Source organism: Centruroides vittatus, unplaced genomic scaffold, assembly GCF_030686945.1.
Source record: "Centruroides vittatus isolate TY-2023 unplaced genomic scaffold, ASM3068694v2 contig_815, whole genome shotgun sequence".
NCBI lineage: Eukaryota > Metazoa > Arthropoda > Arachnida > Scorpiones > Buthidae > Centruroides > Centruroides vittatus.
The window spans coordinates 308,985-335,764 of NW_027122531.1; the positions used below are offsets into that span (position 1 = coordinate 308,985).

The 26,780-nt window shown below is 29.5% G+C and overlaps 1 protein-coding gene across 3 annotated transcripts in view; it reads left to right on the top strand.

Moving 5' to 3' along the window:
- LOC136982160 (ATP-dependent RNA helicase DDX3Y-like) overlaps positions 1–26,780 on the top strand; it is a 114,006-nt gene that overhangs the window by 62,602 nt on the left and 24,624 nt on the right. For all 3 annotated transcript variants that reach the window (XM_067278586.1, XM_067278587.1, XM_067278588.1), the window contains 3 exons: positions 7,873–7,972; positions 26,174–26,309; positions 26,397–26,476. In XM_067278586.1, coding sequence (XP_067134687.1) covers positions 7,873–7,972; positions 26,174–26,309; positions 26,397–26,476 — 316 coding nt within the window. The remainder of the gene's footprint in view (positions 1–7,872; positions 7,973–26,173; positions 26,310–26,396; positions 26,477–26,780) is intronic.

Here is a 26,780-nt window from a genome sequence, read left to right on the forward strand (position 1 = left end):
ACAAAAAAATAATTAAATCATTTGATTTCATGACATTTTGTATATCTTAAAAATAATTAATTTTGTCTTGGGATTTCCTGAGATCCTGGGAAACAGTTCACTTTTATTCTGGGATTCCGGGACAAGCAAAAGACCGGGAAACGAGAAACCCTAGTTTTTATCGTATATATTGCTTTATTCTGTTTCTAAAAATTTGTCTACTAGTAATCATTTATTGCTGAATGATTTATTAATAAATAGGCTTGTGGAACAATTTTTGAAATTAAGTAATAAGTTGTTAATAGATACAGAAATGCTTTCTCATATTAGTTATATTTTGCAGTCATTTTTGTGCTAAATGAAGTGGAAAGTTTGTTTAAAAAACTTTATTTTTAGAAATCAAATATGTAATCTATGAAAAAGATTCAACCTTACAGGAGTTAAAAGGAAGAAATTAAAATGCAGATGAATATATGCACATTTAAAATATGCATATATTGTGTTATAAAAGTTATGATTAATAAAATATGTAAATAATAATGTCAAATTGAGGAGTGTTGTGTTTTTTTATTGATAAATTTTTAACTTTAATTATATGAAGACTTGTTATGCAAGTCAGCTATTGGACAGCAATCTCTTACAAACTTTTAATATATTATAAAAGCTCGAAGAAAAGTTTTATAGTATTTTCAGAAAAACTCAGAGGGCTGTTATTTTCAAGAAATCATGACTTGTAGTGTTGTTTAAAGAATTTTACTCTGTAAATGAATGCTTCTAATAATATGTTATTTATTAGTAGTTTGTTTATCATAAAAATGTAAGTGTTCTGCAAATTTGGTAATATTTTTTTGATAAAATGAAAATGAGAGGAAGATAACAAAATAATCAAATATTTGTTGTAAAAAATGATAAATTGTGTATTTGTTACTTACATATTGTTTAGAGCAAGCCGGACCAAAGTCTCATTATCATTTTTGATCAGTCTTGAATAATAATATCTGTTAAATGCAAAACACATTTGCAGTTTTCATTGAAATATTAATTCCATTTTTTCTCAGAGATTTTTTAAAACTGTTGTAGTGATTGATAATCTGTGCACTGTGAGATAATGTGTGATATTATTTGGTTCTGATTACAGCTCAGTGAAAAGAACATGTGCAGATACTGAATGAAGAACACAAGGGTGAAACATGTTTTTTATATCAATGATTGTTGTTATATCATGTTGTTATTTTAGAAATTGCTATGTTAAGTCTAGGGATTGCAATCCAGCAGTGCTTTCAATCTAGCTGGATCCAGTGTGGATCCAGCATGGATGTATTTTTGGTGCAATAAAGTGTTATCTGTCTGTCTACCTACCCAGAAATTTATGGATTTTTAAAGAAATAAAACATTTTTTAAAATACTTAAGAAACTTTTATTATTTAGACTGGTCACTATAAATCAGTAAAACTTCTTACACATTTAGGTAGTAAACTTAACTTTGGTTCGGTTTAACACTTTAATTAACTTTAAATGTTTAGTTAGATTATAATTACAATGTAATCTTTAAGTTAAATAATAGCAAAGGTAATTCTACTAATTAATTTATATTAATATATTATAATAATGTAAGGATGGATAATCAGTGGCTAAGTGGCTATCACTCTTACCAGTTTTCTTATATAGGCTCTACATATCATTCTGTAGTTATTTATAAGTATATAAAACTATGTACTGGAAGTAGAATAAGTTAAATAAACTACACCTTTATCAATCCAGCAAAATTTAATAAAATAACGTTTTCAATCATTTTTAATGATCTTCCTTGGTTACAAAAAAATAGAACATTAAATATAGAACATAAAATGTGTTCGGAATAAATACAAAAATTAACGGAAAATGCCCAAACGGACAAAATATAGATAAATAAACAAAATAAATAGCGGAAAATATATATATATATATATAAAAGATATAACAACGAAACCAGCATTGTTCGTTAATAACATTAATTAATGTAAAAGGATCTCCGTATGGTAGACAATGAGTCCGCATCTCTATGGTTTATACAACCAGTTGTCATGTGCGCCTTGCAGATTTCAATTTTTTAACATGTTTGACCGTTTGCTTATTCGTCGTCGTTTTTATAATTGCCGCTTGATCCCATTGGACGTTAACATCTTTCTGTCTTGCATATGATGCCAGCGCAGTATTGTCAAGGTTATTACTGATTGTATATTTGTGCTCTTGAGCCTTTGTTTTAAATTGCACATTGTTGCACCCACATAAACAAGCTTGGAATTGAAACGTTGGTTGTGTAAAGGCACTGAATATATACCCATTGTTGAATTCCGATCCTCTTTCTTTCTATTGTTTCTTAAAAGTTTGAAAACAGTGGGATTACGTCGGTATACAGTACGAAAATTATTAGATCTGGCAGTACATCTATGTATCTTGTTTAAAAATGGGATGTAATTAAGCACTATTCTTTTTATATTTATTCCAAACACATTTTATGTTCTATAGTTAATGTTGTATTTTTTTGTAACTGAGGAAGATTGTTAAAAGCGATTGAGTACGTTATTATTTTATTAAATTTTGCTGGATTGATTAAGGTATAGTTTATTTATAAGTAATTTAATTATTAGTGTTAGTAAAGTAGTGAGTAAGTAATCAGTAGCAGTCTTGTAGTTAGCAAAGTGGCTACGCAACAATGTAGACTTTTGCGCCATTATTTAGAAAGTTAACTGAGTATTTGCGGATCCACAGCGCTGGATCCAGCAGGCCGAAGAATGCACTGGATCCAGCAATTGCAATCCCTAATTAAGTCCTAAACAATTCCAGTTTTGTGTAAAATGATCATATCAAAGAGGAACAAAATTTATTATTTTCATATGCCAAATGACTGCTGGATTAAATTGGGCTACTTCTCTGCTATTATTTGAAATTAACTCCTAAAGAATTTGTCACTAGTGACTGGCACCATCACTTATTAAATCTAATAATTATAATTAAATTAATAATTTATAAATAATTTAGAATATTCTGAAAGAAAAGAATCAGCCTGGAGCGTGACTTGAACCTACAACTGCTGCTTACTATGCGGATGAGTTGCCAGATATGCTACCCAAGCCTCCAGACATATTTAACTGATATAACCATCCTACTGTGACAACTGGGAACACATTCAGTTCCTTCATCTGTAATTTCCCATTTATGGCACTCAGCCAGCCACTGCATAGCCCCAGCATGTTTGTGTAAATACACACATGCACGTGCACACACACAAACATCCCGAAACCCAATGTATATTAGTAATATGCAAAAGGCTGTCAGATTAAATCGGGCTACTTCTCTGCTAAAGTAGATAAGCAGCTCAATTTAATCCGGCAGTCTTCAGCATATTACTAATATATTTTGGGTTTTGGGAAGTTGGTATTTATTATTTCCACAATGAATGGAAATAAAATAGTTTTGTTATGGTGAGAGATAAATACTGGTTTAGTTTGTAATATCAAAAGTATATTTATCAGAAAAAGTAACCTAGAATATTATTATATCATTACATCCAGTAAATAAATATAAATTTTGTTTTGCAATATAATTTTACACTGCTAAAACCTAACAAACCAGCAAGAAAATCATACACAAAGTGCAAATGCTTTTGTCCATTTAACACAAGCATAGTCAGGCAAAAAACTGCTGAGAAGACACAGGATTGCTGAACATATGTGTAGGAAGAAGGGGTATATGATGTAAGAAGAGAGAAGTGGAGTTTATATTTCTTCTTACGTCATACTGTCTCCCCAACACACATGCTTGGCAATCCTCTGCATCCTCCCAGCAACATGCTGCCTGACGATGCTCGTCCAACACAGGCAAAAACACTTGCACCTTGTGCATTAACTCTCTTGCTGGTTTGTAATAATTTTGAGATACTTAAGACATCTTCCATACTGGTTCCAGCATATAGCTTTACTGTAAAAACAAATGTTTTCGATCACATTCAGAGATCTTTGTCAGGTTAATATATAGTTTTTTTTTTAAATTTTAATTTTATGAGAGTAGGTTAATAAACTTTTGCAAAGTAATAAAAATGTGGTGGTAGATAATTGATATTTTTGATTCGCGAAAATAAATCACGTTTTATTATAAGTTGGCTAGGCTTGGTTAAGTTGGTTAATTATCATAAATTTGTAAAAATAAAAAAAAAAATTGTAAAAAATTTAGTATTTTAAACTACTTATACTTTTTAAAGAAAATGCAGGTGTTTTTAAATTAGTCATAATAAAGAAATTTGGTTGTCAAATTTAACCTGAATGGGAAATTTGAAAATGCATGTCTGTAATAAAGGAAACAGAAAAGTATTGAATATCTTGAGAGAAACTAAAAACATCTTTAAATTGCTTTTGGTGAATAACTTAAAAAACAAAGTTGTGTTGTTAATTGTGAGTATGAGAACCTCATACTAACAATTAACTGAAAAATTTGCTGAAAAAGTAATACAAGAAGAATATTTTCTTCAATCACAAATTTGTTTTTTAAGTTTCAAGTATGTCACTTTGTAATAATCAGAGGTTCAGATAATATTGTTTTACAATGTAATTTCCATATAAATCTGATGACATATGCTATGTACTTTGGACTAAAGGTAGGCAATTAAGTTGCCATCTTGTATTAAATTTAATAACTTGTTTTAAATTAATTAATTTAGAATATTTTGGAAGAAAAGATCATACTGGAGTGCGATTCAAACTTTTACAACCTTTGCTTACTGTGTCACTTATGCTAACCATAATGTCTGATCTTTGATACCTGAACTGCACAGTAAGCAGAGGTTATGAATTTGAATCTCACTCTGGATTGATTTTTTCTTCTAGAATGTTCCAAATTAATTAATTTAATTCTAGTTATTAAATTTAATGTGAGCTTGGTTTTGAATGTGATAGTGCTCTCATGCTGCTTAGAAGTAAGAGCTTTTTGTTTTTAAGTATCATTTTGCAGATCTCTCTTGTAACCTCTCTACTTCAGAAATGATTTTATGATTATCTACAAATCTATTTCTGGAAATTGCATTTTTCTCAGGATGAAAAAAGGTGATAGTCAAAAGGAGCAATGCAACCTCATACTGTCTCGGTGAAGTGTTTTTTCCATATTTTTATAATTGCAAACTTGCTTGAAATATTTTTTAAATTATGTTTTAGTTTCTACATTTATGTATGATTTTTATTGTTTGATTATTTTGCATTATGTTTGTCAGAATCATTTTTTACTGTCTCAGATAATTGGATGGTGTTTGTTTTAACTATCATCATTTTAGTTCTTAGAAAGATGAGAGTTGTTGTAAGAAATTTGAGGACAGCAAACATGAAGTTATTCTTAAAATATTAATTGAAACAGACCATTAGTGTGTACTCAAAGGCATATAGCCTCTCAGGTTTCAGCGACATGAATGAAGGGAGAAAACTTAATATCACTTAAGGTGATTTACTAATGTGTTTTAGGGTGAAACAAAGCTGTGTTTTATTGAAGAAGTCATACTCAAAGCAAACTATATAATTTTGTGTGGACTCTGATGCCAGACAAATAAGATTTGGTTTGTTTTCAAGCTCCACAAAGTGGATTTTATTAAAAATTGTTAATTGTTAAATTGTAATTTTTGTTAATTTTTTTATTTTATTTTTGATTTTTATTAAAAATTTACCAGTAAATGAAAGGGAGCATATATATATTGGGCTTTAAGAACTAAGAGTTTATTTGCAAATTATCTTAAGATAGAAATTTTTGAATTACTTATAAAGTGTTTAATGAATTTATATAGTAAAAATAATATAACAAATTTTGTTAAATGGATAGCAATATCAAAACAATAACATTTCTGTGTAAAAGAATTAGTCATTAAAAATTGCCAAAGAAATCTTTGTAATTAAATTCTACATTGTCTTATTAATATTAAAACAATAACATTTTCAGATAATGCTTTCATTAATACATCTTTTAACTGAGGATTAAACTTTGAATGAAAAAAATAAAATAAAAAAGCTGCTCTGTTCAGTGCTGTATTAATTAAATCTCTTTGCTTGTTAGATTAAATATTTATATTAACAAAGATACAAATTAAAGAACAAATGATATCAAACAATCTATTAAAAAGTGATATTTAAATAATAATTTACCATTGTATTCATACATAACTTTTTAAAACGTACTTTACTTTGTAATATGTAAGCCATTAAAAAATGCAAAGAGCAAACAGAAGTATTTTTGGTGCTTTCCAAATTTTTTAAAACATGCAAACCACTGTTTCTATAACTTTAAATTTTTTGGAAGATGATGCAATGAAATACTACACAGAAAAGGCTTATACTGTAACTCAAAACTTTGAAATCAGATCAGTTCAATTTAATAGGGAATTGAATGCTGATTCTAAAAATTCCCTTGATTACCTGAACATTCTCTAGTTTTGAGGTATTGGCAGTTAAAGTTGATGACGCATGCAAGAAAAGTAATAAATAAATTTTCTCCCGAACATGCTGTCTGTAGTAGAGTGGTTAAGGCAGTTCTGCTGTGAGAGGTGGCAGAATCAAATCTGTTATTTATTTTTTAAATATGTAGGCTAAATATTTTTGTGATAGGAATATGCTTGTAATGCTACCTTTGTTCTGCATTTTTATTATATATAAAAATATTAAAAAGTTTAAAGACCATAACAATAATTATTCTCATCCTTGAAAGAAAGCAGTCAGTTTGCAGTTGCAACCTACCTATTAAGTCACAATAGATCACCTTCCTTACTTTTTCAGCAGATTTTTTTTTATTACAAAACAAACCATTTGGCCATCTTTTGCAGCCTTCTTCAGGTTATTAAACAAAAAATAGTGATTAAACAAAAAATAGTGTTTGAAATTATTTTTTACAATAAATAAATGTATTTTTATAACTGAGCATTTAAAAAAAAAAAGGCAATTATAGATAGAACTTTCTACATCAAAATAGCATTTTAAGCTATAGAACATTATAACTTGGAATTTCCAGTTTTTTTATCTTCTAGTTTTTCATTCAATAACCTGAGGCAAGCCATTAAATAAGGCCAAAAACATTCATTTTGTAATAAAAAAACTTTGCTAGAAAAGTTTTTTTTATTACAAAATGAATTGTAGCAATTTTATTACAAGGTGATGTATTGTGGCTTAGTAGAAAAGTTCCAGATTTAGAGGAATCTGCAATCTATCTGTTACAAAAACTAAAATGTAAGCCAAAACAGACTAGAAAAAATTAACCTTTACAAGGTTCAGTCCTGGAACCTTTCACAGTAGTAGTAGTAGTAGTAGTAGTAGTAGTTGTGCTACAGAGGACATGCTTTGGGATGCAGTTTTTTATCTTGCATGCACTGCCACTGTTCAAAAACCAGAGTGTATTAGGTAAACAAGGGCATTTTTAGAATCAGCATTCAATTGTTATTAAATAGAATTGGTCTGATTTCAAAGTTTTGAGTTACAGTACAAGCCAAGCCCTTTCCTCATTTGTTTGCTCTGCTTTGATATATTATGTAATAAAGATGGCTTGGAGTTCTTTCAAAATTCATATCAAATCAATGAGAAAGACAGACAAAACAAGATAAATCCAGATAACCAGTAGTAATTCAGTGGATCCAATAAGATTAGTTGTTTCCTAAATTATACCAGAGTGCAGGTCCATTTGTTTTTAATTACCAATAGTTATCAGGAAATATCTGAAGAGTAGTTTTTTAGAATTACATTAAAATCTTCAAAGTTGCTTAATGATAAATAACATTAATTTTAGACTAATATATAATGTTTTGGACAAGACTATTTCACTAAGCCATCTATATCTTTTAATTCTTTATCATTATTTTTAATTATTCATACTTAATCTTTTTAAAATATACAGGCAGTTATTTTGTCAAGGACATACTGGCATTAATTTTGACAAATATGAAGATATACCTGTTGAAGCAACTGGTGAAGAATGTCCTTCTCATATCAATGCAGTAAGTATATAATCATATCAATATTGAGTGAAATATTTAATTTTCCTAACTTAATGCTATATTTAAAATTTTAATGTGTATTTTATTACTATGTAAGAGTAAAAGTAATTGTTGAGTCTTATAAATTCTAAATAATGAAAGTTTTTTGGAATTTCTTTAAAGTCAAATCTGAATTTATATTCATCTTTCAATGAATAGTTTATTTTTACTTGTGTAATCCATCATTATTCTTTTGTCTATATTGTTTTTTTCTGTTGAGGTTATATAGTTCTCTCTCACAATAGCTGTTAAGAGGGCAATAATTAGTTAAGAGGTTTTGACACTATAAAATTTTTATTATTATTTTTAATTACTTATGATTTTCTGAACATTGCTAGCATCAATGTATTGTGCATCTTTAGAGCTAATCATAAAGAAGAAATACAAAGAAACAAGATTTTATAGGAAATATGACCTGAAAACTAGAAATCTTGGATTTTCAGATCTGATATCCCAAATACTCCATCTAAAATATGGAGGTAAAGATTTTTATTGGGAGTTGGAAAATTTTAAAACACTATTCATGAAAAGGAATATGATATTCTGGGTTGATGTTATGAAGGTGGTAGAATTCACAATAAATTAACAAGAAAAAAGTGTAGTAAGTGTGAAAAATAGGTCTGTAATATCATTTGAATACTTTTTGTAACAATTGCTTACAATAAGAGCACCATGAAAAGTTAAGCTGTAACGAATTTTATTTTATCATCATTCTATTTTTAATAATCAAAAAATACAAAAGTATTTCTGTTTAGTTATAGAATGCATATAAGATATAGGCATTTTGTGTAAATTTTATTTTAAATAAGTTCTTATTTCAAGAATTTTGTTATGAATTGCAATAGTAATTTATGCAACTATTTGCTTGTTAGAGAGCATTTCTCATGCAGAATTAATAATAATTCACATCATTCAAATGTTATCATCAGTTGGGTTTGTTACTCAGCCTCAAATTATCTATAATATTTTTAATAAGCAGAGTAAGTATTGTTTTGTTTTAATTTTAAATGTCAGTTTGGTTTATTTAATTAATTGTTTTATAATAAAGTCTCATAAGTAATCATATAATTAAATTATAAATATTAATTTCTCATTACTATTACATCATCATCTAATATTTTTTGAAATATTGCTAAAAAGCCGTATTTAAATTGTTGTATTTAAGTCTTCAATATTATTTGATAACAGTAGATGATTTCAAATTATCAAATTATTCATGATAGTGCTACTGATTATATGATTATTATTTCAAAAAGGTAAAATATATGTTGTTACTAAAAACATTTCAATATTTAATATCATTCTTCTAACTTTTAATTTAGCTTTCATATATTGCAGTATTCAGGTGTAATAGCTTGATTACTACTATAAAAAGTGTTGTCATTTTTATATAAACAATCTTAATTATTAAAACTGGTTTCTCATCTGTTAAAGAAAGTTGAAAGAAATTTTTTTTACATAAATGACAAAGCTGTGTTTAATATTGGGCTATAACTCGGCTGACCAAATGTACAAATATTAAATAATTTGGACAAAAGTTAGGTGATTAAGAAGTCATTGGGTCTTATTAATATAATTCTGACTTTGTTTTCTATATAATTGTATATAGTGCTGTTACTAAAGTAATAGTATTAATAACTACAATATGACTAACTTTACAATGCAGTAAAACTTTATTTCTCTAATGTTTTTGGTCTGCTTAATCGATTTTTCTTCAGGAAATTTATAATTTAAACACAAATGAAAGTATTAATGTACATAACAAATATATTCTAGGATCACTTAATTTGAATACTGACATTTTTAGAACAACAAAAAAATATATACAGTATGAGCATCGTTCATCCGAATCAATTGGGACTGAGGTTGTTCAGATAACTTATTTTTTGGATAACCGATAATGTACAAAAAAATATATTAACCTATCCCATGTTGAAATTTTTTCTCTGTTGCGGCGTGTCACTACGAGTTGAATTTTTGTCGATGCTAAGCCTAACGTAAATTTTTTAAAATAATAATAGTGACTATTGTGTTGTTAAAAATTATTTCTTTATTTTTTACAAACAAAATAAATATATTGAAAAATATAAAAACAAAAAAATTATATTTTGGAAGTTAATCTAGTATCAAAAACGTTCGATTCAGTCTGAGTGGAACACTTTCGGTTAACTGACGTTTTATTAAATTGGCATTCGGATAAATGATGCTCTACTGTACTATATTTACTCAAATATAAGAGGACCTCACATATAGGACGAAGTGTGACTTTTAAAGATCAAAATAAAGAAAATTAGTTATATTAATATAATTCTAATTTTATTTCATTTAATCACAAGTAAAACATCAAATAAATGTAAATTCACACATTGTCCCACAAAAATTACTAGCATTTTAAACTTTAAGGAAAAATCTTGTAAAATCAACTACATAATTTGTTCACGTAAAGCTGGACAATCAGGAACCTTTTTTTGCCATTTTGAATCTACTCTCTGTGTTTACACTTATGAGTTTCTCCTAATTCTGATTTCTGAATAATCATCTGTTTTCAGGTGGAAATGAATGAAAACTTATATCATGCTCCCATGTGATTTTGGAATTTAAAATTGGAACTCAATTCAAAAGCTTTGCATTTCCTATTGCTTGCTATTCATCTTTATTCCTGACAATATACAAGAACGATTCAAATGACCCAGATAAAATCCTTGTTTTTACGTAAATACAAGAGGGTAAGCATCCAGTAAAAAATGCGAATACATGGCTCACAAAAAATATTTGCAAAAATCAAAGAATTTTTCACTCTTGTGTATAGGATGACCTAGGATTTTGAAGCTGTGATAAATGAATAAAAACCTTGTCTTATATGTAAGTAAATATGGTATATTATAAACCAAAATACCCAAATAGCCTTTAAAATGTTGTCCAGTTTATTTACGTACCAAACATTTTCAGTCAAATTAACTGACCTTCGTCAGGATCAAACAAAAATTTTTGCCAAACGGAAAATTATGCTGAGATAAAAGTTTAAAATCAGCAGATGCCATGGATGACCATGGATGCATGGTTGTCTCTGGTCAGCGTAGCAAGTGACCTGTGTAATTACATCTTTGAGGTGGAGCATTAGCAAAGCCCCTTCCATGTGGCATACAAAATTGCATTTAATCTCAAAATTTGATCAATCAATTTTGATTAAACTTTGCCATTTTTCATAAATTATGATGAAGAATCCAAAAATGTAATAAAAATGGGAATCCATGACACTGTTTTCAACATTAATCTCACAGCATGCTACAAAGCAATATCGCAAGAATTGCATGATTTTGTTGGGCAGTGTCCCAAGTTGCTAGCAAGTCTTATGGGCTTATAGAATTTAATTTGTTGTAAAAATTTGATGGGCTGATTTTGATAAAACTTTGCCATTTTCCATTAATTGCAATGAGAATCCAAAAATGTAATAGTGTTCCATTTAAATGTAAAAAGTAAGGGTTTATTACTTCGTTTTCAATATACTTTGGGGTTCAAGTGACAATGTTCGTTCTCCCTAATGTGACTGAGCATGCCTAATGGAATTAAGGATCAAAAATGAAAACAGCATTTCACAATTGGCTTGCTCTTATCTGCTTTAACTAATGTGATGATGATGGATCTAAGCCATTGTTTACTGTGCTCAATGTAGTTCGAAAACCTATGAACTTCAGCATCAGGTTTGTGATTTTCAAGTGCAAAGTACCCATTGTTTTTAAAAATTACAGTTTACTAGTTGTAAGATAGCATTTATTCAAATAATGTTTTGAAATCTCTAATATCATCATGTTTTCAGATATAATCTAGAATATTTAATTTTGGAACAAAAAATAATTTGAAAGTAAATTAATGAATCCAACTATTTCTTATTTCTAGAAGCCAATACTTATTAAACAAAAATGTTTTGGGTCAAATATTTGACTATCCTTAGTTTAGAACAGTATTTACCATTTTAGGGTGATGTAAAGTAGAATTTCCTTTTTTGGAATTCTTATATGAGTGGGCTTCAGCTTTTGGACAATGTATTCTTTCACAAATGATATTTAACACCCAAAAAGTAACATTTGGACTTATATATAGTAATATGCCAAATGATTGCTGGATTAAATCAGGCTACTTCTCCCTCTAGTGACAAATTATTTAGAAATTAATTACAAATAATAGCAGAGAAGTAGCCTGATTTAATCCAGCAGTCATTTGGCAGATGCTTTTTTATTTATTTGTTTATTTTATTTTTTAATGAAAAGTATGGCTTTATGAAATAGGCAGTGGTTTAATTAATTAAGTTTATTCATAAAGCTGACACCAAGTTTTGTGAACTTCTATACGATAATCTAATAAATAAACTGAAATAAATTCATAAATTAATTCAAATAAAGAATTGATTTATGTAACAATGTAATTACAAAACTTTGAAATCTCAATGTAATTGGAATTGGTATCAATTCTGTTAGGATTTTTGTATTTTCAATTATTTTTGTACAGATTAATGTAAAAACCTTGAAGATAACCTTTAAAAAGCCAAAAGGTCCAGTTTAAGAAATTTTGTATTGATTAATAAAAGTTTAATTATAAAATTTCATTTAGTTGATGCATCTTAATTTGAATTGTAAATGATACTACAAAAAGTTAGTTTTAGTATTTTATTCCATAAGTGGCAGTATGTGGTATATGCCAGTGTATAAATTGATTTCAAGATTTTCAGCTCAAAATTCTGGTTTAGATGTGTTGATTAACAGTATGAGTTGATTTCCAAGCATTCAGTAAGTTAGAAATATAGATGTAGTATATTGAAGTCTTATGACAAAAGCATATAATTTTCATTAAGATACTAACCATAATACTTTAAATATATATGATATTTATTTTTCTGAAACCGTGTTGTTTAATTCTGTTAATTCGCAAACATAAAGTGCATTATTGTTTCAACACTAGGCGATATTCCATTTTATTTAGTTGATACAGGTTACATGTATGGTACCATGTTTTGGGCAATGCCCCTCCTCAGTCAACTAAATATCAAAATTCATACATAAATTCATTTTCTTATAATAGCTTAACATAGCTTAATATCTACATCATACATCTATATCAATAATTTAACATACTTTTGTATGTTAAATCAATAATTTGCATGACATACCATAGGGTTTTTATCTGACACAGAAAGCGTACACATTCGTAGGACTGGAGTAATGCTATGCATCCGTAAAGGTTTTGGAGCATTCCTACAAATTCTATAGATTTTCATTTATTTTACATGCTATAAAATCCTTAAAATTATTCATAAAAGTTTTTCATTGATCATTACATACCGTAAAATTTTTCCTCCCGACGATTATTCTTCCTACAGCGAAGTGCTTTAAAATTTCTTATATAAGTAAAAGTTTTACCGGTGCAGGGTTTACCTGTACTTAAATGCTCCAAAACCTTTACGGATGCATAGCATTACTCCAGTCCTACAAATGTGTACACTTTCTGTGTCAGATAAAAGTGCTGTGGTATGTCATGTGAATTATTGATTTAATATACGTTTTTGTTAAGCTATATTAAGCTATTATAAGAAAATGAATTTAGGTATGAATTTTGATATTTAGTTGACTGAGGGAGGGGCATAGCCCGAAACGTGGTACCATACATGTAACCCATATCAACTAAATAAAATGGAATATCACCTAGTGTTGGAACAATAATGCACCTTGTGTTTGTGAATTAATATGATATTTATATCACATAGCTAATACAAAAAGGAGATGTGGTAATGGAATCTACATAGGACATCTAGAAGCTGCTAAAAATCTTCAATAGGTTATCTTGGTATGAACTATATTGTACTCTACTGTACATCAGGTCTATGCTGAATATGTTCAAACCAAAATCAACACTTTGATAAAATAATACTTAGCACAGCGTAGCATCATGATACTATGCACTAAATACAGTATAGGATAGTAGAATACTGTAATAGAGTTTTGCTTATGCTGTGCTTTTTGGTATCAGTGAGGTACAGTTATTCACTTCATAACTCAAACCTCAGTTTTGGAAAGATTGTTTTTCTGATGAAAATATAATTATAAGCTTGCATATACATATTTGGTCATGTAAGCTCTCAGACTTATATGGATAGAGAAACAAACTATTAAACTTTCTTCTGATAAAAGACATTTATTATTTATTATTTTTCAATGTATGAACTACTTTGCTCTACACACAATCCAGTGGCAGACAAAATCTTCAGATATCTTTCTGAAGAATGTTGGATGAAAGATGCTCAGAAATTAGGTCACTTCTTACTTCAGTTCATCAACTGATGAGAAGCGTTGTCCAACCAAGTGTTTTTCAGCTCTCAAAACAGAGCGAAGACTAGGAGGGAGATCAGGACTGTTTTTGAGTGTTGGGAGTCCTTGAAAACCAAATTGCTCAACTGTCAGTTTTTTTGACATGACTGGTTTGAACAGGTGTATTATCATAAAGGAAAAAAGGAGAACTCCTGATTTCCAATGCAATTTTGCAAACCACACTAGAGTAATAGTTGCTGTTTATTATGTTACCTTTGCCAAGGAAATCAATCTTGAATCCTTTTTGGTCCTAGAATACAGTGAGCATGTTCCATTTTAGAGTTTTTGAGGTATGAGTTTATCTGGAAATCACTACTCTACAGAAATCCACTTACTCTTGGGTATATAAACTCATTGGTGTTTCATCTTCAGAAATGATGATTTTCATGAATTCATTGTTATACAGGTATACCTTGAGTTACATCGTTCTCGATTATACGTCGTTTGTCAAAAAAGTATATGGAAAAATAAAAATCAAGTTTAAGTCATTTTATTCAACTTTACATCTGTCTGCCACAAATATTGAAGTCATAATATCAATAGAAAAGCGTTAAAAGCACATAAAATCATATTAAAACATGTACATTTACAGTAAATGTTAATATAATCATCATAAATCCTGGAGAACAAAACATGGAAACATCTGTGTTTCTGTGTTGTCGTCTTATTTAGCAGTCTTTAAGTGCTCATTATTGGCGGTTTCCACCGTAGTTTTGACTTATGTCATAACTACACAAGTAAATTCAACTTACAGTCGTTTTTCGACTTACGTCACCTCTCCTGGAACCAATTACCGACGTAAGGCAAGGTATACCTGTATTTGTCAAGCAGTTCCAGATTATTTGAGCAACACTGGAAACAATGTTTACATGTTTCCACTGTAAGATGTTTTGGAACAAAGTGGGAGCGGAGTTTCTGAACTCCCATTTCCTGCATAATGGTATAGGTAGCATATCCCTTACTGATGTGCAGTGGATCAGCAAGTTTACTTACTTTGATTAGACAACAGTATTTTAAAATTTTCTTGCATGGTTCCTTATTTTCACCACAAATTTTTGCAGGCTTTTTTTTCTTGGACAGTCAAAAATGCTCTGCCATCCTTGTCTGAATTTACAAATCCATTTATAAATAAATGCTATGTGATGGACAGTTTTTTTCATATGACTGCTGCAGCTTTTTGTGAATTTCTGCATTGTCTGTTTTCAGCATCGAAAACCTTGATGCTGATATTTTGTCTGCATCTCCATTTTTTCAACTGAGACAGTTTTAAAAACATTACTATATCTGTGCATGTGTTTCAACATGCATTGTGTAACTGTTTTTTCATATTGTTAGCTATTTATATTAAAGTTTTTTGTTAGTACTACTTGAGTTCATCCTGACAAATTTAAGGACATTTTGATTTAACTGATATATAATACATATGATTGTTTTACCTGACATGTTATAATATCAAAACTTTTAGTTTTGTAACTTCATTTCTACAAGTTTAACTTTTAGAATAATTATTCTAAAAACTTATATTTTGTATTTCATTTTTTAAAGCAAGTTTTTAAATTTCAAATGTAAATGTAAATTATTGTAAATGTTTATTTTTAATTTGTGTTACATTTTTCAATTGCTTTCTAAAATTTCAGATGTAAATTATTCTAACATCAACAAAAATGTGTTTTATCCCTGTTGGTTACATTTCAAAAAATTTAAAATTAAGTTCTACTTTTAGGGTTGATGCTCAGCTAAATTCATTTGTAAACATTTCTTTTCCATGATTATTAATTATTCTATGTTATTAATTTCTTCATTGTTAATAGTAATATATAATTTATATCAATGATATATTTAAACATGTAATGAATGTTAAAAATAAAATCTATGTTTGATGATATTTAAATAAAATTTTAAATGCATTCATTAAATTAACTATATAATTTAAACATTGTCAAGAGTCAAGATATTTTGCATTGTTTTTTCAATTTATATTTAATCTTACCAGAGATTAAAAACTATAATATTTTATGAAAAACAAATACATTATTATAATCAAATGTGAATATTAAAATATTAGTGAACAAATGTGAATATTAATTAACTTAATTTTTAGATTAATTCCAAACAATTGCTGAATTATATTGGCTATGTTAAGGCTACTATTAATAATTAAATGTTAAGTCATTTGGCTAGAGGTAGGTGTTAATCATCATCTCTTGATAAATTTAATAATTAATTTAGAAAGTTCTGGAAAAAAAGGATTGCCCCAAAGTAGGACTTGAACCCACAACCCTAACTTGCCATGTGAATATATTGCCAGTTACCCTATCAGGACCTTTATCTATTCTTACAGAACTATTAGTTTAGATATAACTGCACATCTTTAGTTATTTGTGTATATACACCATGCTGGAGTAAAGTGATAACTGACTGTGTGCCATGGAGGGTATACAAACCATGAGCACCGAAGGTGGTGTCCCTAGTTGGTGCCTTGAGTATCCAGTATGGTCATATCTAAATTAATAGTTCTGGAGGCAAAGATCAGATGGAGTTCCAGGTAGTGTAACTGGCAAGATATCTTCATGACAAGCAAGAGTTGCAGGTTTGAGTCTCACTCCAGGCTGATTTTTTTCATCCAAAACCTTCTAAATTAATTGTTGAATTGTAATTTAAGTATGATTACAGAATTCATCAAGAGACTGTGCCTAACATACCTCTAGGCTAAATTAATTGACAATTAATTATTAATAGTAACATTAATATAGGTGATATAATCATTTGGCTTATTAAAATAATTTCTTCTTTGAAATTAAGGTAAGTTACCCTTGTGGCAAGATGGCAGCCGGGGAATTTTTTCCTACATTCTAGACGGCGACGGGGAAAATTTTTTTCTCTGCGTTCGACGTGGCGACCGCGTTTCCTGTAACCTCGAAACGGAGACGCGCGATTTCGCGTTTGTGACGTGAGAGGGAGCTCTTTCGAAATGTTGTGACGTAATGTGTTGGTGCCGAGATCGTCGAATTATGCAAATTTTGTTTGGTGGGAGTGTAGAAGACAGTGGTGTGGTGCATGTTCGTTGTTGGCATAGAATTTTTTTTTTACAATATCTGTTCTTTCCGAATTGTTAAAGAGGTAATTTATATTTTTTACAAGTACAAACAATACGAAATTGCTTTCTTTATGCGCGTTTGTTTTGTTAAATTGTTTTTTTTTATTTTTTAGTAACTTCGGTACTAAGGATATTTTTTTCAAGGCGGTTACTAATTTTGTGCTAGTCATGGGCGACGTTGATTTCAGTTCGAAGGAATTATGGGCAAAATGTACTACAAGGAAGTTTTATAAAATGATGGAAGCAGATTATTCTGAATTGGGATTGAACCCGGCAATTGATAATGCATTCAAATTTGCGGTCAAATTAGGTATACAGCAGATAGAGTCGACGTGTTCTGCGTGCGATAAGATATGCAAATTATATTACAGAAGAGAAAGAAATGAATGTCTTCTAAGATGCAGTTCGTGTGGAGTTAAATATTCAGTTTACGAAGGGACTTTTAAAAGCAAGTGCGGTCGTCTTTCCTGGGGATGTATCTTGTCATTCATATGGCACTACCTATGTCTAGAATGTGGAGCTACCATTTCGGCTTTAGCATCCGGGATATCTCGAAAAGCTGGTGTGGATTGGTCGAATCACATACGTCTAGTAATGATGATATCACTAAGTAACATGACGAGCTTCAAAATAGGTGGGCCGAATAAGATCGTAGAGATCGACGAAACTGTCATTTGCAAAAGGAAGTACGAAAAAGGCAGGTTATTGAAATCAACGAAATGGGTTGTGGGCGGCATATGTAGACAGGACGGGAACTGTTTTATTTGTCAGGTAAACGACAGATCTGAACAAACTCTAAACTGGATAGTTTACAAATACGTCAATTCGGGAAGTTTGATAATAACCGACGAGTGGAAGGGGTACAACCACATTGACGACATCGAAGGCGTGGATGTAGTGCATAGAACTGTAAATCACTCGAAAAACTTCGTGAATCCGAAGACAGGGGACCACACTCAAAACATAGAACGCTTATGGGGATACCTAAAAAATAAAAAACACCTGCCAAAGCATTACACAACCGATTTATCGGACTCGTACATGTATCTGTTCATGTACAAGAAGTTCATGGACTGGCCTAAAAAAACTGCCGGAGAAAGATTTCAAACTTTCATCGAACATCTTGCTATGATTTATCCAGGGACAGGAAAAACTCCGAAATGGGTTGAACCCGAGACGGTTCCGTCTGCACCCGTTCAAAACGTCGACAAAAAGAAGAAGAATTATTCAAAGAAATCAGAGAAGGATCAGGATAATGAAACATCGTCCACCGCGAGTAAAAAAGGAAGAAATAAGAAGTCATCGACAGTAGTAAACGAAGCCGTTAAAGGGGGAAAAAAAGATCTATAACAAACGAAGATCAAAATTCCAAAGGCCGGAAGAAAAGTAAAAAAGGGAAATGACAGACAATCAACGTGAGTAAAAAAATGTTTTTATTTCTATTAAAATAGGGTTGAATTAGCTTATTATAGTATAGGAGTTACTAGGTCGTGTTATTACGATACAGTGCGTAACGCGCAGTCTCCATAGAAGACCACGTCGGCGACCGGAAACGCATCGGTCACGTGATCACAGAGGAAAAAATTTCGCCCATTGAATTATTAATAGTAACATTAATATAGGTGATATAATCATTTGGCTTATTAAAATAATTTCTTCTTTGAAATTAAAATAAATAAATACATATTGTTTTTTATTTATAATAAATATTTTTTTGTTAAAAAATACAAGTGATATTTACAATCAAGTATGAAGAATTGAACGAATTATGGTTATACAAATGTAATGTTGGCTTGATACAAGTACCAAGTGCCAGGTTAAAATTAGTATATAGCTATTGAAATTGTTTCAACATATCACTATGTTCTGTTAGTGCATGTATCTGTATGTAAGAGTTCCTTACTATATATATATTTAATATTGTTGCTTTGTATAGTATGATGCAAATGTGATTCTAATGTTTCTAGACTTTTATATAGTACTGTACATATAGCATAACACCTGGGAAAAAGAGGCCTATATGCACAATGAATGTTATCCATTTTTCATAGGTTCTTTATTTCTTAGGTGAGTTCTGTGTACTCCTAGATTTTACCAGTTACCTATTTTGTATGTTGTATAGTATGTATATAATGTCTATGATATAATGTGTGCTATGATGGATTGCTTTATGTAATAATTTGTTATAGTAAATCTTGTGAATGTTGTTTTTTAATATTGTTTGCAATGTGCATAAGTTGTTGATATATCATATTTATTTGAGTGAGTTTATATAAGTAATCTGTATGGGCTAAGGGATGATGCATATATGAGACAAGGAATGGAAAAATGGCCTCACAAAACTGATCTGTACTGTAATGCCAATGATGCCATGGCCACACAAGTGACAGGCAGAAAGTTGTTTGGCGCATGCATTCAGTATTCAAAGTGGAGAACAAGGCAGATGGTTTTGCATTTTTTCTGTTTACAATTTTTACTTCATTTATCAAATAAGTGGAAGAGAAAGTGTGATAAGAAATATTTTTATAGGAAAATTATAAATAAATTTTATATGAAAGTATGTATTTTAATATGCCTATATTCATCATTGCATCATGCTAAGCTTATAATTTTAAATTCTTATCAAAAAGAGAGAATTATATAAAAAGAAATAATTTTGCACAGTATCAAGAAACCATTCTATATTATTTGAATGTTCCACCATTAAATAAATACATGTGGTTTGATATAAATGTTTTAAACTAAACACCAGAGTATATAAGATAAACTTGTACTATAAATAACACCAATAAACCAGCAAAGAAGATGATTTAATGAAAAATTAAATGTTCTATGATGTACATGTAACTATTGAAGTGAGCTATGATTGGTTATAGAAAAGATGTCTCTATCACCTATGCTGTAAAAGTAGAGTGAAATGCAAAAGTTGCATTTTACTCTATTTTTTTACATCATGATGAAAAGCAGCAACACTTAGAGGTTTGTGACAATGAAAGTCTCCACAAAGCATTGCTTTTTCATTCTGTGCGACAAGTGTGCATTCTCCATACTATATTTTTGTGAATTGACTGGCATGCCACATATAATTGAGGGAGGCCATCATGCCAATAACTTGGGGTTAATAGCATGCTTCTAAATTGCAATTAAAAAATAAAATTAATCAGATCTAACAAAACTAGTTGTTAAATAAATGTTAAAGAAAACATTTCTAGATACAATAAAATAATAATGTTGTAATTTGACCGACTTACTACCAGGAAGAGAGTTTTTGTTTACAGGGCAATAAAACAGTTAGTGGCTTATTGATATTAATAGTAATAGTTTGTCAGTGCAGCCCATACTGACTAACTAACCAACCTTGAAAGATAACACTACCGCAAATTTCACACAAAGTGGATGTTAATCTGCGAGATAATTTACAGCCAGTTTGTGAAATCTGATGTATATTTTTTTGGTCAAATTACAATAAAATAAACAAAAAGTAAGCACTTTCAGCATTCCACAAGTATTTTAAATTGTTAAAAAGAAGACAAAATGCAGAAATTAAACATATAATCATAGGTTTTGATGTAATGCTGACAGTTTCACAATTTTAGAATAAAAATTGACGTCTATGAGATGCCAAGCAAATAACTCCATTTTTTTGTGTCCTTTAGAGCAGCGGTTGGCAACCTTTCTGACCTCACGGACCACTAAACTCAGTTTGAATTCCATGGACCACTATCATAATTTTTTTAAACAATACAAAATCTGTAGAATAATGATCATAAAAGTACAGTTTTACTTTATTAATATGAAACTTGCTTGTTTAATTATAACAAATTAAATCAAGTCTAAAGTTCGTTACTGCTTGTTTGAAATAAGCTTATGGATTCATAGTGCTTTTCCACAAAGGACAACAATCGCACTCACAATGTTGTTTGTTGTTCATTATTTATTGATAACAGTCACTTCATATTTGGTTTTAGATTCGAATAAAAACCCTTTCATAATATTTCACATAACCTTTAGTTGATTAATGTCCAAATTTTTCCACGGACCACTCAAATTTTGTCGCGGACCATCAATGGTCCATGGACCACCTTTTGCTAACCACTGCTCTAGAGCATGGGCCAAATTAGAAATTAGATACATTCAGCAGGCCACAAATGTACTTTATACATAAATATATGCTTTTAAAAAGTTCAAAATTTGAATATTAAATTTTAATAACAAATATACTGTACTACATGCACTCTTCAAACCTGTTAACCAGAGTGGTTCCTTTTCTAGAGTTGCAAACGTTTTCGATGCTCCTCCTGGGCTCTTCCTCAGGCTTTACAAACTTGGCCATTACCGTTCGAATAAATGTTAGATATGAATTTCTTCTGAATACTATCATGTGCAAATATTCCATAATACACAATACAACTAACTTATTATAGAACATGTGCACGTGATAGTATTTGGAAGAAATTCATATGCAACGTTTATTCGAATGGTAATGGCCAATTATGTAAAGCCTGAGGAAGAGCCCAGGAGGGGCATCAAAAACATTTGCGACTCTAGAAAAGGAACCACTCCGGTTAACAGGTTTGAAGAGTACATATAGTTATATTCCAGTGTGTAGAGTGATTGTAAATATACCGTATTTACTCACGTATAAGATGATCTCGCATATAGGACAAAGTGTGACTTTTAAAGATCAAAATAAAGAAAATTAAAATTATTAATACAATTCTAATTTTATTTCGTTTAATCACAAGTAAAATACCAAATATGTGTAAATGCACACATTGTTCCACGAAGATTACTAGCATTTTAAACTTTAAAGAAAAATCTTGTAAAATCGACAATATAATTTATTCATGTAAAGCTGGATAATTGGTCACTTTTTTTTGCCAATTCTTAAGTCCAATCCACTCTCCGTTGATTACACTTACAGGTTTCTTTCAATAATCATCATGGTAATGGATTAACACTTATATTGGGCTCCCATGTGATTTTGGAATTTCGTTTGTTTTGTTAAGTTACGGCAAACATAACACTTGGACGATCTGCCTATGGGATGCCTTTCGGGAGGTCTTTTTAACTTAAAAAGACTTTCTGATTTCGTAAAAGATCTCGTACATGTGTCCCGGTCACATTAAACCCATATGTTAAAGTGGTATATGCAGAGATTGCCAGCAAGCATCAAATAAAAATAGCATATAGGAGATATCTCACAACCTCCGACATCCTCAGAAATGGAAAGGACTCTCCGGATCGTAACAGACTTCCTGGTGTGTACTCCATCCCACTCAAGGATAACAGATATGACAAGAGCCTTATATACATTGGTTCCATCAAGTGGTCTTTAAAATACCAGAATACATGAGCACCAGGCGGACCTTCGACACGGGCGACATACCACTGCCCTGGCCACCTAAGCATCTGATCCCGACATTGAGGCAGAATTCGACAAGGTTGACGTCATCATCACTGCACCCCAACTAGAACATCTAAAATGGCTAGAAGCTGTATCCATCTACAAGGCTAACTTCGTGACCACCTGTATCAACTGAAAGGATGAGTTTTTCTATAGCGTGGCAGGCCCTTATAGATGCCGACCTTTAAATATCGCCATCCGCGCATGAGTGCGCATGCTTATCTCAACGAGTTTCATTATGCGAACATTTGGTTTTGTTTTAAATCTCCACTTTTTTTTTTTTTATTTTTGTTGTTGTTGTTGTTGTTGAAGCATTTTGTCGGATTTTTTGCCTGAGGAAGAACTATCTTAGAAAGTTCAAAAACGTTTGTGAAGAAAGGTTTTTCACACAATTTACACCAGTAACAGGTTCCAGATTTAGTGTTGATTTTCCATCTATTGGGCCAATCATTCAAAACCTTAAACCATTAATCATTAAGATCTGTACCAAGCAATTTGCAAAGAATGTTGCTTTTTCTTGGATAAGTGGTCTGCTCAGTGGTAGTCTTTTAAATTATATGATACATACCACTGAAAAACAATTTGATAAAAGAAGATTCAACATTATGTGGAATCTGTAAATTGTTATATAAGAGAGCTGTTTCATTCACACTGGTTTCTTAGACTATCTTCTTTCCTTTTTATATTTCATACTGTTGATCTTTCTTATAATAATCTGACACTTTTTCCATTGTCCAAATCTCACAAAAGTTGGAGTTTAGTTTTTTAACAGTCAAATTGTTTCTTTTGTTTCATTTCATTTGCCATCTTGCATCTTATCAAAGGAAAACATTTTTTTGACCAGAACTTAGTACCAAAAATTATTTTTAAAAAACAGGCATTTTATACTTAGTGTTATGATTTGAAACTTAAAATTATTAAAGTTTGTTCCCAAGCAATTATTGTAATGCACTTACGACTAATATTGCTTCTGACAAAATACTCATACTGTGGTTCTGTTCAAGGTTTCCAAGTAGTTAATGATCCAAGTAGATAATGTTGTAACTGAATTTAGTCCAAATTAATGCAATCAGAGTGTAAGTATATAATAAATTGGATATTGTTCATTCAAAGATTTTTTTTGAATTAATGTCTAATGCTTTTTATTGTTATTACTTGTTTAAATCTGTTCTATTTAACCTGAATTTTAGTGACACTTGTGAATATTTGTTTTATAAACACTTCTATCTATTGAATACAGATACTTTTTTTATATTATCATTATCATCATTATTATTAAAATGATGCAAGGAAACTTTAAAATAATTTCATAATTTAAAACCAAAACCATATATAAATTATATATACAGGGTGGGCCAGCGAAAACGAAACGGCAGAGTGTTCGTGTTCGTCCAAGCAAAGCGCTCGGACAGGTCGATCTTTTGCTCGAGGGGACATCTTTTGCAATAAAGTTTTTGCGATTCTGAATATTAACTAAACAAACATTTTTTTCGAAATAAATGTTTGTTTAGTTAATACAAAATAAATGAGTTTTTAAAATTTTTTGTTGTCTGTTGTATTCAGAATCGCAAAAACTTTATTGCAAAAGATGTCCCCTCGAGCAAAAGATCGACCTGTCCGAGCGCTTTGCTTGGACGAACACGAACACTCTGCCGTTTCGTTTTCGCTGGCCCACCCTGTATATATATATTATGCATTGAATAGTGACAATTATGAACTCGTAGACAGAGTATAGAAATTTATGTATTCATTATAGATTGGATTTTAGATAATAAAATAAACTATAGTATATTTGACGTATTATTACCTCATTTGATTAATATACGTGTATTATAGCTTTATCTATTATTTTAAACTGTATATTTTCTCTGTGATTATTATTATTTGTGGGCAGTTATTATTTCTTTTGTTCATAATTGTTTGCTCTCCATTATTAATAAGTATTTAAGTATTTATTTATAAAAGTTTGATTTTTAAAGCAAATTATACTTTAAATGGTAACTGGTTTCTTTCATTGTAATGAATGTTATTTTCTGTATATTGGTAATAAGAAAATTAAAAAGTATGTCTATTGTATATTGAATATTTTACATACTGGATTTCATTTTTTATTAAAGTTTGTTTAATTTAAATAAATAAATATGGTACCTACCTACAGCAGTTTGATACTTATTAATTTTATATTGTTTCTGTAATTTTTCAGAAATCCTCAACTGTAGTAGATGCAGCTAATATTTGAAGGAAATTATTGTTTGAATGAAATTAGTATGAATTTTCTTCTAATAATTGGATTTCCTGATTTTCAATTCTTTAAGTAATGAGATATATTGTATGTCTAATAATCAAATTTATCACTTGTATGACTTGCAATCAGAATCCAAAATTATTAGAAAAAAAAATTTATTTTTTGTTGAATGAAAAGAAATTCTATATTAATCTGTCTTAATTTAGTTTCTTTAGAAAACTACTATTGATCTTAAAATTTTAAATTGTATTCAGTATGCTAATTGTGTGCTATGCTTTTGTTTCTTTAAAGTTAAAGAAAGAAATGTAATATGAATGAGACACAAATTGTTAGAAATTTTTAGCAACTTTTGATTGTTCTTTTCTATATGATCTCTAAATAGATTATTACAATTTTAAATTTATCTTGTATACTAGTGCGTTTTTTTGTCAATTAACAGGACATATTTTACTGGAATTATGGATGCAGATATTTAGTCTTACAGATCAGAAATAATATTTTTTATTTAGTTCACTAGTTCACCTAAAAAAAATATTATTTCTGAACTGTAAGACTAAATATCTGCATCCATAATTCCACTATAATAAGTCCTGTTAATTGATAAAAAAAAAAGTACTAGTATATAAGATAAATTTAAATTATGTTAGAGGACACAAAGACATAATAATTAGATTATTACAATTCTTTGTTGTTATATTTGTATTTCAGAATAAATAAATAAATTTGACAAAGAAATGAGATATAAATTTTTGAAGAGAATTTTTTTTTTTTGTCAACCAATCTTCCTTCAGTTTTATTGAATTTTTCTTTATCAGTCTTAGATCTGTAAATCATTAAAATCTTCTTTATTAACTGAAGAATGAATATATTTGATATCAAATAACATTTTCTTAATATTGTAAATGTAATGTTTTGTAATTAATATTCATTTTTGTGTTCTTAATTATGAACATCTTCAGTTTCACTGATGACTCTGAATAAAATTTCTTTAAATTAACTAAAAAGTTTTAAAAAATTTTATTAATTTAATTTTTTTTTATTTATTTCTTTTCAGTTTCATGAACTTCCCCTCACAGAAATTATAAGGTTTAACATAGAGTTGGCTCGTTATGAAAGACCTACACCTGTACAGAAGCATGCAATACCAATTATATTGAAAAAGCGTGATCTGATGGCTTGTGCACAAACTGGTAAAAACTTTTACATAAAAAGATTGAAATAAATTTGATTTTTTAAATACATTTTTATTATTATTTAATATGTTGTTTCTTACATAGGATCTGGAAAAACTGCTGCATTTTTGGTTCCTATTTTAAATCAGATATATGAGAATGGTCCTCCTAAAAATATTAATGTGGTTGGTATAAGATATTTAATATCAATCAGTTATATCAAATTTTTACAGATAATTTTTGATATTCTAATTTTTATATTTACCAAAAATATTTTAAATTGAGAATCATATATTTAATTCAACATTTCAAGTTTGTAAACTCTAGATTAAGAATTACCTTACATATCCCCACATCCATACCCACTTACTAAAGCAACTAATCATATGTTTATTAAAGAAATATTTTTCATTTCATTACAGAATTTTGCATAATATATAAAGAACAGAATCAAATATAAAATAAAATCTAAACTTTGAAATTTCAGTC